General features: G+C 47.5%; 1 protein-coding gene across 1 annotated transcript in view; it reads left to right on the forward strand.

Moving 5' to 3' along the window:
• Positions 1-13,323, forward strand: part of LOC144140884 (uncharacterized) — a 62,677-nt gene that overhangs the window by 22,344 nt on the left and 27,010 nt on the right. The window contains exon 3 of the mRNA XM_077672706.1: positions 11,698-12,759. Within this exon, the coding sequence (XP_077528832.1) occupies positions 11,698-12,759 (1,062 nt within the window). The remainder of the gene's footprint in view (positions 1-11,697; positions 12,760-13,323) is intronic.

Consider the following 13,323-nt stretch of genomic DNA (forward strand, 5'->3'; position numbering starts at 1 on the left):
GCACTCAGCCTGGAGCCAGACTCTGTGGCTGCGAACCTTGCGGCTGGGGTGAACTCGGTGGCACTGGTTGTGGTACTGCTCGTGAAGACGCAAGTTGATCTGCGGTGAACTCACAGACTGTGTTTGTGGCGGACCGCCAGGCGCAGTGATTCAAGTTTTCAATGGTGCAGCTCCACTTTAGTAGTACGTCAAAGGGGGCATGTCGTGCGTGCAAGAGTTGTCCTTGTTAGTTTCTTGCCTGGGTGATGCCTCTTGGTACCGCTGATACCTGCAGAGCGTTCCAAGTTTGACTGCCTTCTAGATAGAAGGACCAGCGGCCAATTCTTTTGAAGATTTTTAATAGTGGTCCATAACTTGAACTTCCCTTAGGTACAGAAACTGGTTTTTTCACTCTTACGTAGGTTTTATCTTGGAACTTGGGAACCCTTGCAGCTCGCCGTTGATCAGCATATGCCTTACTCTCTTATTGACACTCTGCAACTCTTTTAAATGCGAAGCAGATTATGGTCGAGCCTGTTCCCTCCGCCGTTGTGTGGACGCCGTTGTGCGGCGCCCACACCCCCTCTGCACACTCCTGGCCAGGCACCGCTGATGATGATTGTGGCAGGATGCCCCTAGGGATTGGCCAACCAAAGAATTCGTCACGAGATAGCTTCGCGTTCGACCACCGCCGTCATCTTTCCGTAGGAAAACCCTGAGTACCACACCCCCACTGGGCATGCCTGGCTAGGCACCGCTGATGATTATTGTGGCAGGATACCCCTAGTGATCGGCCAACCAAAGAATCCATCACGAGATAGCGTCGCGTTCAACCACCGTCGTCATCTTCCCGTAGGGGAACCCTGAGTAGTATACGAGGCATTCCTGCTCTCCTCTCCGACGCTCCTCTCATCTCCGGCATTCCTCCTCTTCTCTCCGAAGCGCCTCTCCGGGATTGCGCAACGAATAGCAACACCTGCAGCTCTGCGCGCGATAATGCGAAGCAGCTTAGGGTTAGAGACGCGACGGTAGTCGCTGCATACTCTGCTGGGGGCGCCACTGTAGTTCCACGGAATAAATGACGCGCGCGCGCACTCCGCTCCCCTCATTCTCCTCCCTCAACCCCGCGATCGAACTGAAAACTGATGTGAACTTGAGTCGACCCCATGGCTACTTCGCATACTACTTGAGGTTCCCCTACGGGACGATGGTGAAATTTTTTACTCAGCAGACTCATCTACCGTGAAGGTATTGAAGACGGCTGTCGGCTTACCAGTGACGTCCAAAGAAGCTCTCATGTGTCGGCCATGTAGAAGAACGGCCGGTGAGAGACCGGTGGTGCTGTGAGGGGTGGCACTGTATACTCCGAAGTACTTTGTCACAGTTTTTTTCCACTGGACACTGCTCCAGCAGAGCCAGTTGAATGTAGGACTTCAGTGCCCAATTAAATCTCTCAACAAGACCATTTGCCTGTGGGTGGTATACGGCAGAATATATGTGGTTGATTCTACAGTCTTCAAGGAGGGACTCAAATTCCCTTGATGTGAACTGTCGACCATGGTCAGATACTATTTCGGTCGGGTAACCCTCACGTGCGAAGAGTGCAAAAAGAAACTTTGTCACTGTGCGAGTGGTAACATCAGTGCAAAAAGCCACTTATGGCCATTTTGAAAAAATAATCAACTACTGAGATGGTGAATCGGTAGTCCGCAGGTGCACGCTCAAAAGGACCAACAATATGAATAGTATCTTATCCCAAGGTTTGTCAGGAATAGGAATTGGCTGAAGTGGTGTGGGCGAGATCTTGGTACTTTTGTCTGCGCTCTGACAAATGAAACAACTGCGGATAGCTGTTTCAACATGCTTGCCTAACCTTGGCCCCCAATATTCCTCTCGTAGACGTTGTTTGGTTTTCACGATACCATGTCGGGATTTGTAAGCCAGCTGGCCAAAAGTCTGCGAGTTTGGTAGGAACTACGATGCGCTCAGTAGGGAAGAGCACACCATCGAGTACTGTCAACTCCTTTCGGACTTCATAGTATGGATTCAGCTTAAGTGGCACATTCTTGCGGGGCGCCACGATGTCTGCACATAAAACGGCATACTTTTCGGAGAGTGCTATCCTCCATTGTTGCCCGTCTCAGTTCATCTTGATGTACAGACGTCACCAAAGACACTATTTCTTCTTCTGAGTCGGGTGGATTCGTGGTAGGCCTTTTGTGTCAACGTTTGGTTCAGCGGCCATAGTAAGGCAGCGTAGTTCTGTGCCTACGATCTGTAGACCAAGAGCTTGTACGGCATCATTACCCAGAAGTGATGTTCCACCTTGCTAATCTGGAAGGTCACCCCAGTCGTTTCCGATTTGTGCGTCCACACACAGGAATTTCTCGACGTGAAAAATCCAGCTATGTTAGTTGCGATTCCCTCACCTCAACTTGGTCTCTGAAGAGTTTTTGAAAGCTTTGTTCTCCCATTATCAATACAGCTGAGCCGATGTCCACTAAAAATGTTATGATGCGCGGGGGTGATGCCAGAGAAACAGGTTGAACCCCGACATCAACGTAGACGCCCATACGCTTGTCAATGTGAACAGTAAGAATGTTCATGATACTCTCACCGTCTTCCTCTGGAACAATTTCGGCGACTCAGGCCCGGCGTCTTCCACGTCCGCATTGCGATCCTTGACAGTACTTTTGAAAGTGACCTGGGTGGGCACACGCGAAGCAGGTTCGACGGCGGGCTACACAGGCAGGCGGTTGGCAGCTTTGTGCGCTGCAGTTTTCGCACACGGGTGTGTTTCTGTAGTGCGGGACGATGGCGCCACTAAGTAGTATTCTTTAAATAGTAGTGTTACACCGTAGAATCTTTACATTACAGTAGTATTCTTTACAATGTATAGGACTTGTAACTAAAGACATTGCTAAATTTTGGACCCCGTCATTGCCGAAAGCTGGAAGTATGTGGCCGCACGGCATTACTTCACGTGCTTTTGATAAATTGCAAAAATGCACTTAAACGGAGTGTTTATTATGCCTGCTACGCTGTTGGTTCATTGTTCCCGTTGCTAATGAGGGTGGCATCAAAGAAGCCGAGTAAGGGTGTAGGGATCTCAAATTGTCTTTATTTTGTTGGCAGTGTTGGATTCTGTCAGAAGTGTCGTCAGCTATTAAATTTATTTTGAAATAGTGCAGTGCGTTTTGGACAGAGGAATGAACCAGCAATTTAGCTTTCCTTTTTTTTCTTCGGAGCTTGTGTAATGGCCTTAGTGAGTAATAAAAACGTGTTTTTAAATGCAGAGCATTTGTATAACTCACGATGTCACCCGTGCGTCGGCGTCCGCAGCAGCCAGCCTCCCCCTACACTATAAAAAGAAATAACAGTTACCGGCGCCTGGTTTCGATCCCACGACCCTGCGGGCGGAACGCAATCTACATGGTGCTCTACCCACTGCGCCACAAAACCGCCACAGATTCAAAGGCTACGAACGCGCCTTATATTCTTGACTCATTCAAACTACGTCAAGAAGCTGCTGATACAACGCATTCACTACCTGTGGGCGGAACGCGAGGTACATGGTGCTCTTCCCACTGCGCCACAAAACCGACACAGAATGAAAGGCTACGAACGCGCCTTATATCCTTGACTCATTGAAACTACGTCGTCAGCGGCGTGCGTTGGCGACTCAGCGGCGTGCTAGCGGCGTGATAGCTGCGTGGTGTACACGTGATAGCACCAACCCCCCAAACACCAAACGTTAATGCAATACCCCCCCCCCCCTATGCGACGCATTTACTCGAGTCCCCCTCGCGGGGAGATGGGCACATTTTTTTGCAATTGTGTTTCATAGTGATGGCTGAAGTTTCATGATTACATTTTGATGCTTGTGCAGTTTAACAATAGAGTTTAAATTTGTAAAAAGGAGTTTACAAAGAGTATTGGCAAACAATCAGGTGTCCAGCGTCCCCTTGCAGTGATAGAGCCATTATTCTTCTGAGTGGGACAATTGTTTCAGAGACTTTTCATAAATGTTTAGTTTATGTAGATTCAACACCTCTTCCACACATTTGGAAGTTGTTACTGTTCTAGCAACTGTGACAAGAGTTGGAGAGGCTTCAGAGTGCCATGTCACTGATTTTCAAGCATGCACAGTTGCATCTGATTATGCAGCGGAGGTAAGAATATAAAGTTATACGGCATATCAGAATAGTGCAGGACCTTAGTGCTTCATGTCGGTGCACATTCTGGCTGTACAGCTGCAGTAAGAACAGGAAACAGTTGCCGAGCAGGTTGCCATGTTTTGATGTCAGTCCTTCGAGGTACTAATGTCACTTCTTTGCAGAGGTGGGCGGTTGCTTCTGACTAGAAGGCTACGGTAAGAACTGCAGACTGATGTAGTACGTTGGAATGGATTCATGTGATGCCTTCAGGCTGTAAAGTCGCTGCTTATCAGGTGCACCTCTTGTTTACAGCCATGAAGCTGCGGTGAGAGTTAAAGATGCTTATGTAATCTGTTACAATGGATTCATGCCAGCCCTTCAGACTGTGAAGTTGGTGGTTCTCATGCACACACCAGTGTAATTTTTGAATAGGACCCACACCTCCGCCATCACCTTTGCTGCCAGCTCTCCCAGTGTGCACAGTCTGGACAGCTTTCATGGCGCGGAAAATGCTACTCGAACACCATGCATTGAAGCAATTTTCTTTATGTTGTCCGACGCTTATGAAGACATGGCATAACTTTGACCCTTGTTTTCATCGGGCCTCTGCACTTTGGGTTTGCCTTTTAAACTTGATGCGGATGCACTCTGCAACCAGCTTAAGCACTGGTGTCCAAAACCCTCTGCAGTTAGCCTCTCAGCCTGGCGGTCAATGTGTTCCTGGATTACGTGGACACAACTTTTCTCACAACTATGCCTCATCAGCGATGGCTCAGAGGTACTGCCCTCGCCTCATATGGGGGAAGTAATGGGTTGGAATTCGCGCACCGCCGGGCACCCACTGGTTTCTTTAATGGGTACAGGCGTCCCTGGTTGAGTGCGGACTTTTGAAAGAATAATTCACGCCTAGAAAGCTGTCTTTACGCTTGCGAGGGGCTTCTGATTCTTGTCCATCTGGCAGGGCCTCCGGCCTTCTACCACACCGCATTTCCGGGGGTGGAAGAGTCTGGCGGAGAAGAACAGGCGGTTACCGAGTAGAGTGTCCAGCGTAGCTGTGAATGTCCCCTTGTGCATTCGTGTGCCTTGGAGGTGCCAGGCACCCACCGGTAAATTAGGTACAAGCCACTCTTCAGCCTGGCACTCGGCCCTTGCTACCACTAGAACATGCTCCTGGCGTGTGACTACAACTATTGGAAAGTTGACCCGGCTTGTACTGGAAATCGCCTTTATGAAATGAGGTGACTGGAAAGTGCAACTTTTTTTTTTTGGTTCGTGCCCCCACACAATTGATCAAATCAATATAAGAAAAGGGGACTGCTAGCACACAGCGTAACCTCAAAAATTGCAATTTCTGGGACAAAATGTCTACACAAGTGGCAGCGAAAACTGGAAAGCGGCAATAAAGTGTAAAGCAGTTTACTGAAATACTGGCACTGTCGCCTGTTTTTGAAATTTTAGAAATTGGAGCTTAGCTGGTAGTATATAGCGGAATTGTGGTTGTAGAGAATAAGTAAAGTGAAAAATGATTTGTCAATGGCATCCGAATTATTTCGGTGACACAGGTTTTGGGAGTTACATTATCAGATGTAGGCTATAATTTATATTTGAAACACCTGTAATGCAGCCAACTAGGGAATGGTGTCAGTAAGGTGATGAATTGGGCTAGTTGGTTCTGCATGTTTGAAAACTGCGCTTGAGGTTACTAAGGACACACTTTTAAGGAATACAAATGAACGACGTGGACAGCAGGAGCGCAAACTAACAACTGATTTATTAGAAGGGAAAAAATCAAAACATTTAGAAAGGGTTACAAAGTACGAGTGGAAAAGGTGGGGAGGGGGAATGAAAGCATATCCTTGATAAAAACAGGCGCTAAACATCGTAATCTGTTCAAGGCTCTTTATCTTTGCTTTTAGAACGGAGCTGCAGCGTTATCTGCGCTTGACGCTTTTGTTTACCACGTTTGCTTGGTATGAACTCCTCTTCATAAATTTTATTTCAGTCGGGGCTAGCACGATTGAGCATGAGCTCACGCGTTCGGCCTACTGAGTTGAAATGTGATAGGCTTCCCAGATTTCGCATGTCGTCTGGTTGCGTGATCTTGCCAGGGCCCAGAACTGAAGTTTCCTGAAACAATGGGTTCCACGCACATTTTAGATGCGGAGCATCTTATAGCGGTGGCCTGTCCCGCGTCGGCGTCGGCGTCGTCGGTGTCCGCACTCACACTGCGCATGCGCAACTCTCCTCCTTCACTCTCTCCAACAGCTGCGCGTTACTGTCTCCGCTCTCTCTCTCTCTCTCTCTCTCTCTCTCTCCAACAGCTGCGCGTTGGAGAGAGAGAGTAAATTCCTTTACGAACCATCTAAATGTATACCGATACGTGATTTATAAGATTTATTCTATTGTGCTCCTTCTTCACGATCGGAACATCCAGAAATGTTCCTTTTCCGCCATTTTCAAGTGACCGTTTTACCGCAATAGAATCCAGGTTTCACGCATCCAGGGTGGCTTTAGCGGGTAATTGTCATGTAATTTGTTTGGGGATACTTGTGACAACACAAGGGTTAAAGCTGTTTTCTGTAATTATAATTCCTCAGTAGATGGCAATGCTTCACTGCAGAACAGGCCAGCTTACAAAGACCAAACTTACACCGATACATCAAAAGTCGGCTTCACCTGCAAACACAAGTGTCTTGCTAAGAAGATATCTGTTCAGGAAAATTCAGGAATGCGACGAACGGAGGGCCGTTGAGGGAAAGTTAGAAGCAGCTGAGAGGAATATAGTAAGGAGCGTCATTTCGCCAACAAATGACGAACACCTCGGCCCATGCAGCGGAAGGGAGGCATGCACCCAGGTGACACACGGGGTGGAAGCAGCGAAAGGCAACAGCTACTCCCACGTGATGCAAGATAGGCCAGCAAAACCAGTCGATAAGCCAGGTACCAGTAAAGAGCAGCACGTGGCAGATGAGAGCGCGGCAATCATTGCGGGAGATTCTCACATGAAGAGGAGCAGCGCTGCCATAGTGGAAATGATAAAGGGAGACAAGCGTGTGAAGTTGCGATGCTTCCCCGGTCAAACGATTCAGACGGTAATGACTGCAGCGAAGGGGCAGCTGGCCTCGTCCAGTAAGCTAGAAACCTTGTGGTGATTGCCGCGGGGCTTAGCGATGTTCTTAAGGGAGACGAGGGAAAACCTGGCCAGGAGATAGCGAAGTGGGTAAATGACCTGCGGGCGATGGCCCCAAATGTGCTCATTGCAGTCTTCACCATGCCGGAGGTGATAAAGCAGGGCGTGCACACCGAACGGGCAGTACTCGCTGCTAACAGCGAGACCGGGAGGCGCGGCAGGGAACTTGGGCATGAAGCGATAGACGTGAATAGGGTAGTGGGCAGCATTGGACATAGGCAAGCTTTTCAGTGGGGCGGAATTCACTTCAGCCCCAGGCTAGGAAACAAGGTGGGGTGGCGCTTAGGTTGCAGAGCGGTAGCTTTTTCAGTGGGCCCCGCGCAGCTAAGGAAGGCAAACTAGGAGACAAAACGGAAGTGAGGGACACCTGCACACTCAACGCTATGAGGCAGCCAGGCCTAGAGCTAACCGGAGAACCTACAGACATAACTGAGGACATTGGCAGAAGCGATTTAAGTGGAAACAATAGAGCGAACAATTTTGTAAAAGACAAAAATAGACCCCGTAAGCGGAAAGCGAAAAACAAATACAATACATCTTTGATCACCAACATAAATATGCAGGGAGGCAGGAAGCCTGATACTTGCTTTCCGTGTTGTAACAGTAAACACGGAAAGCCAGTGTGACGGGCAAATAACGTGGGAAAGCGGTAACAGGCATTCCACCATAGACTATAGTTTAGTATCCGAGACAGTATACGAAAGGTTGCAGGAAATAAAAATAGATGAAAATGGATCAGACAGCTTAGGAAGCGTGCAAGGGCTGAGGCTTGGGCATGTTGGTTCATGACTTGAAGGAGGGGAACAGCGCAAATTTGACAGACACGAGAAGAAGGAGACGACACGTGTCGTCTCCTTCTTCTCGTGTCTGTCAAATTTGCGCTGTTCCCCTCCTTTAACTTAGGAAGCGACCACAAACGGCTTACCTTGCACTTTGGAGGCGCAACCCGGACCAATTTAGAAATAGGTACAATCGGAGGAACTTATTTGAACAATGAGCAGTTAAATATCATCGCTGATAGAATGGAATATGAAATCAATAAATACCCAGACAAAAATTCGGATTACGCCGAAATGATCGCGTTCATAAAAGGTAAGATGAATGAAGCAAAGAAGAAGAAGAAGAAATTTATTTGCCGTAAACATATTTACATAACAAAATATACAGAAGGAGGTCCCAGAGCACGAGGCTGGAGGGGGACCTCCTATTACAGATAGAAAATAAAAAATGGGCCCGTCTCCCCGCGAGGGGGACTCGAGTAAGTGCGTCGCATAGGGGGTGGATGTATTGCGTTAACGTTTAGTGTTTGGGGGGTTGGTGCTATCACGTGTACACCACGCAGCTATCACGCCGCTAGCACGCCGCTGAGTCGCCAACGCACGCCGCTGACGACGTAGTTTCAATTAGTCAAGGATATAAGGCGCGTTCGTAGCCTTTCATTCTGTGTCGGTTTTGTGGCGCAGTGGGAAGAGCACCATGTACCTCGCGTTCCGCCCACAGGTAGTGAATGCGTTGTATCAGCAGCTTCTTGACGTAGTTTAAATGAGTCAAGGATATAAGGCGCGTTCGTAGCCTTTCATTCTGTGTCGGTTTTGTGGCGCAGTGGGAAGAGCACCATGTACCTCGCGTTCCGCCAACAGGTAGTGAATGCGTTGTATCAGCAGCTTCTTGACGTAGTTTGAATGAGTCAAGGATATAAGGCGCGTTCGTAGCCTTCCATTCTGTGTCGGCTTTGTGGCGCAGTGGGCAGAGCACCATGTACTTTGCGTTCCGCCCGCAGGGTCGTCGGATCGAAACCAGGCGCCGGTAACTGTTATTTCTTTTTATAGTGTAGGGGGGGGCTGGCTGCTGCGGACGCCGACGCACGGGTGACATCGTGAGTTATACAAATGCTCTGCATTTAAAAGTTCAATTCTGCAGCAAAGTCAGCAGTGAGAAGAAGCTGCAATGCATTAGTGCGAAATACAACTCAAAGAGCTTTTTATGGATGTTATATGTGCACTGTGCGAAATTTAACAAAGATCGCTGAAAACAATGTCGCAAAAATAGTAAAGTAATAAACAGGTCAGCAGTGCAATGAAAATATAGCGTAAAACCATAGGGTCCACCCAGTTAAGCAAATTATTCATTGAGGTTGAGCAAATATGCACGGAGATTTTTCTTAAAGCTTGTTAAAGATAGCGATTTTTTTGTTTCTGTCGGGAGAAAATTCCAGTTATTTACAGCCACAAGAGTAGTATTCAGCTTGCCATAATTGGTGCGTATTTTAGGTAGGAGTAGGTTGCCAGTCGAAGCGAACCTAGCGGAATTCAAATTTTTTAGTGAATCGCGGTTGAATATGCTAAATGAACACAGGTCATGCACAGATTTGAACAGGTAAACAAGGAGGCTGAATTTCATGAGATTTGAGACCGTGAGTATACGATATTCTGTAAGTAACAATGAAGCGTTGGTTCGGTATGGATTGAAAGTGATGATCCGAATAGCCTGGTTCTGCACATGTTGCAAAGGAATTAAGTGGGTCGGGTATGTATTGCCCCAAGATGTGGCGCAGTACAAGAAATGACTGTGAACAAAAGCAAAGTGAGGTTAGTGTGGGCGTTGTAAAGAATGGGCGGGCCTTTAACAGGATGCGAATGCCGAAGGCGGCTTTCCGTTTTACAGGGGCAATATGGTCAGTGTACTTCAAATTAGTATCGAGAACTACACCCAGGAATGAACATTGGTTAACCGTAGGTATTGAATAATTGTTCGACAAGATAACTGGATCGCAGGTGAGTGGCTTTTGGTGGGAATGGAAAACCATAAAAGTTGTCTTAGTTGCATTAATGTGTAGACAGTTATTACGACACCAAAGCAAAATATTGTTAAAATCATTGCTGAGGCTAGACGTAACGGAGGCAACTGATGTACTAGATGATAATATGGCCGTGTTATCTGCATAAAGAAATGGTTCACAGCTAGTAAGACAGGCGGTTAGATCATTGATGTAGATTAAAAATAAGATGGGGCCGAGGATTGATCCTTGTGGGACACCTTTATTTGTGGTTTTGAAACTTGATGTTACGTTACATATAAATACGGCCTGCTTCCTATTTGACAAATAACTACTAATAAAAGTTAGACCTGGACCAACTACACCTATGGCTTCGAGTTTAGCTAACAAGGTACTGTGATTAATGGAATCAAATGCTTTGCTAAGGTCTACAAATAACGCACCAGCATAGCATCCCGAGTCTATTGTAGTTTTAATTTTATCTGTGAAAGAAACCACAGCGCAGTCAGTCAACAAACCAGCCCGAAAGCCATATTGATGAGGTGAGAGGATGTTAAATTTGGATAGATATTTCATCAAGCGATTTACAAAACACTTTTCAACAACTTTGCTGAAGAATGGCAAGATGGCGATCGGACGGTAATTAGCAGCACATTCTCTGTTTTCTTTTTTAAAGACTAAAATTACTCTTGCTTTTTTAAGCTGTTGGGGAAATGCTCCAGTTGAAAATATCAAGTTAATTACATGGCTCAAGGGGGTTCCTATGTCATACGGTATTAACTTAATAGTACTGGGATAAATATGGTCAAAGCCCGCACTAGTTACTTTGATGTCTTTTATTATGACAGTGATTTCATCCGGGGTAGTCGGGAAAAGGAAAAAGGACTGGGGAAGTCGTTGTAATGGTTGAGGTTCAGTTCGTGGCGTGTTGAGCTGGCTCCCACAAAATTGTTCATTAAATATATTTGCAATGTCGAATGGGTCACTGTACGTGATGTCGGAGGATATTAATTTCGATTCATGACAGTGCTTCGCGTTATTGTTGAGGAAATTGTTAATTATGTTCCATTTCTGTTTTACGTCGTTGCCTGCCTCATCAATCTTATTTTCGTAAAATCTTCTTTTGGCTGTCTTCAGAAGTCTATTAAGGGTATTGCAGTACATTTTATACCGATCCTTTAACTTCGTGTTAAAAGGCCGCTTTTTTGTTTTCTTATACATATTTTCTCTTTTTCGCATACACTTCAGTAGTCCATTAGTTAGCCAGGGGTTGTGAGGAGCTGAAAACTTTCTATTACGCTTAACAACCGCCGAAGCCTTATCCGAACACTCTTTATCCGAACGAGACGAAGAAAGTGACCTGAACCTGGAGTTTAATTTCAACTTAGGACCAGCACCGGACAAGAAGAAAGTAGTATGTACAGTAGAAAATGCTGTCAGCCTTGTCGAAAACACTCGCCGCGAAGAAGCCCGCACCCGAGTGGTTGGCGTGCTCAACGCTGTCCATCGCGGACGTTCCCACTCTGCGTTTTCACGTTTAGAACGTGAAGCAATCAGGAGTCTCCGTGAAAACGAGCATATTGTGATTTTGCCAGCTGATCGATAAAGGCAATGCGACGGTTCTCCTGGATAAGGCCGACTATGAAAAGAAGATGCTGCTGCTTCTCCAAGACAGCGAAACGTATGTCCGCCTCAAGAAGGACCCAACGCTCAAGGTTGAAAGAGAGTTCCAGAAGCTGCTGGCGGACGTGTTTCTGTCCGTTCCTCCAAACCATAAAGCGCTCTACTACAGACTGCTCAGCCACAACGGATCTGCGCCCGCCTTCTACGGTTTGCCGAAAATTCACAAGCCAGACGTTCCAATGCGTCCCATCGTTGACTACACACGCTCCCCCCTGCAGAACCTGTCGAAATTCTTGCACCAAGTCCTGGCTCCGTTTGTCGGTCAGGGTGCAAGTCATGTTCAGAATTCCTCCAGTTTTGTCCAGAAGACCGGGAGCATCACGATCAAGGAAGACGATTTGATGGTGTTCTTCGACGTGAAGCCCCTTTTCACGAGCGTGCCGATAGACCTCGCTGTCAACGTGTGCACCGCTGCTCTCGAGTCTGATGCAACGTTGCCCCAGAGATGCTTGATAGATGTACCGGACCTGCGCAGGCTACTATATTTCTGCCTTAAGAACACTTACTTCGTTTTTATGGGCAATTTTTACAAGCAAAGCCAGGGGACTCCCAAGGGCACGTCTGTTTCGGTTACGGCGGCGAACCTCAGCATGGAAGCGCTTGAACAGCGGGCGTTAGCCTCCTTCGCCCCGTCCCCGAAAGTGTTCCTCCGCTACATCGATGATTGTTTCTGCATCATCCAAAAGGATGAGGTGAGCAAGTTCCTTGATCACCTGAACAGCTTGGAAAGAGCCATTCAGTTCACTTTGGAAGTGGAGGTGGATAGAAAACTTCCTTTCCTCGACGTCCTCGTTTCACGGCAGGGCCAGAGGCTAAGCTTCAGCGTGTACCGGAAAGATACACACACGGGTCGATACCTGAGTTTCGGCTCTGTGCACCCGGCCGCCCACAAGCAAGCTGTTGTTAGCACGTTACTGCAGCGGGCCGAATGTCTGTGCTCAAGGCCCGAGGATGTGGCTGTGGACAAGAAAAAGGTACGGGATGACCTCGCAAGCTGCGGATACCCTAGACGCTTTATCGATGCAACGGAACGTCAGCTGTCACGCAGGGGACAACCGGACTCCTCCCCTCAAGAAACGGGCTTCTGTGCCGTATATTCCTGGAACAAGCGAATGTCTCGCACGTGTCTTACGGGAGTATGACGTACAGGTGGCACACGTTCCGGCAAGAAAGATGCGTCACCAGCTTGTAAAAGTGAAGGACAGCTTGCAGAAGCGACGCTTCCCCGGAGTTGTGTATGAAATCCCGTGCGCAGACTGCGACGGTGTTTACATCGGGGAATCAGTAAACTCAGTGACAAGAAACGATTACAGCAACACGCTCGTGACGTAAAGAATAAGAGCGTTCGCAACAACGCTTTAGCAGAGCACGCCGTCACGAATGACCACAAGATTGACTGGGACGGTGCAAGAATCGTCGCAACAGAAAAATCGGCAACTTCACGCCTGCATCTGGAATCCCTGATCATTCAGACCACATCTAACACGGTTAATCGTAACGACGGAAATCTAAATCCAATCTACGCGCGCTCCTAACAT

This window comes from Haemaphysalis longicornis, unplaced genomic scaffold (genome assembly GCF_048455015.1).
Source record: "Haemaphysalis longicornis isolate Haplotype H1 unplaced genomic scaffold, Haemaphysalis longicornis Haplotype H1 scaffold_1, whole genome shotgun sequence".
Classification (NCBI taxonomy): domain Eukaryota; kingdom Metazoa; phylum Arthropoda; class Arachnida; order Ixodida; family Ixodidae; genus Haemaphysalis; species Haemaphysalis longicornis.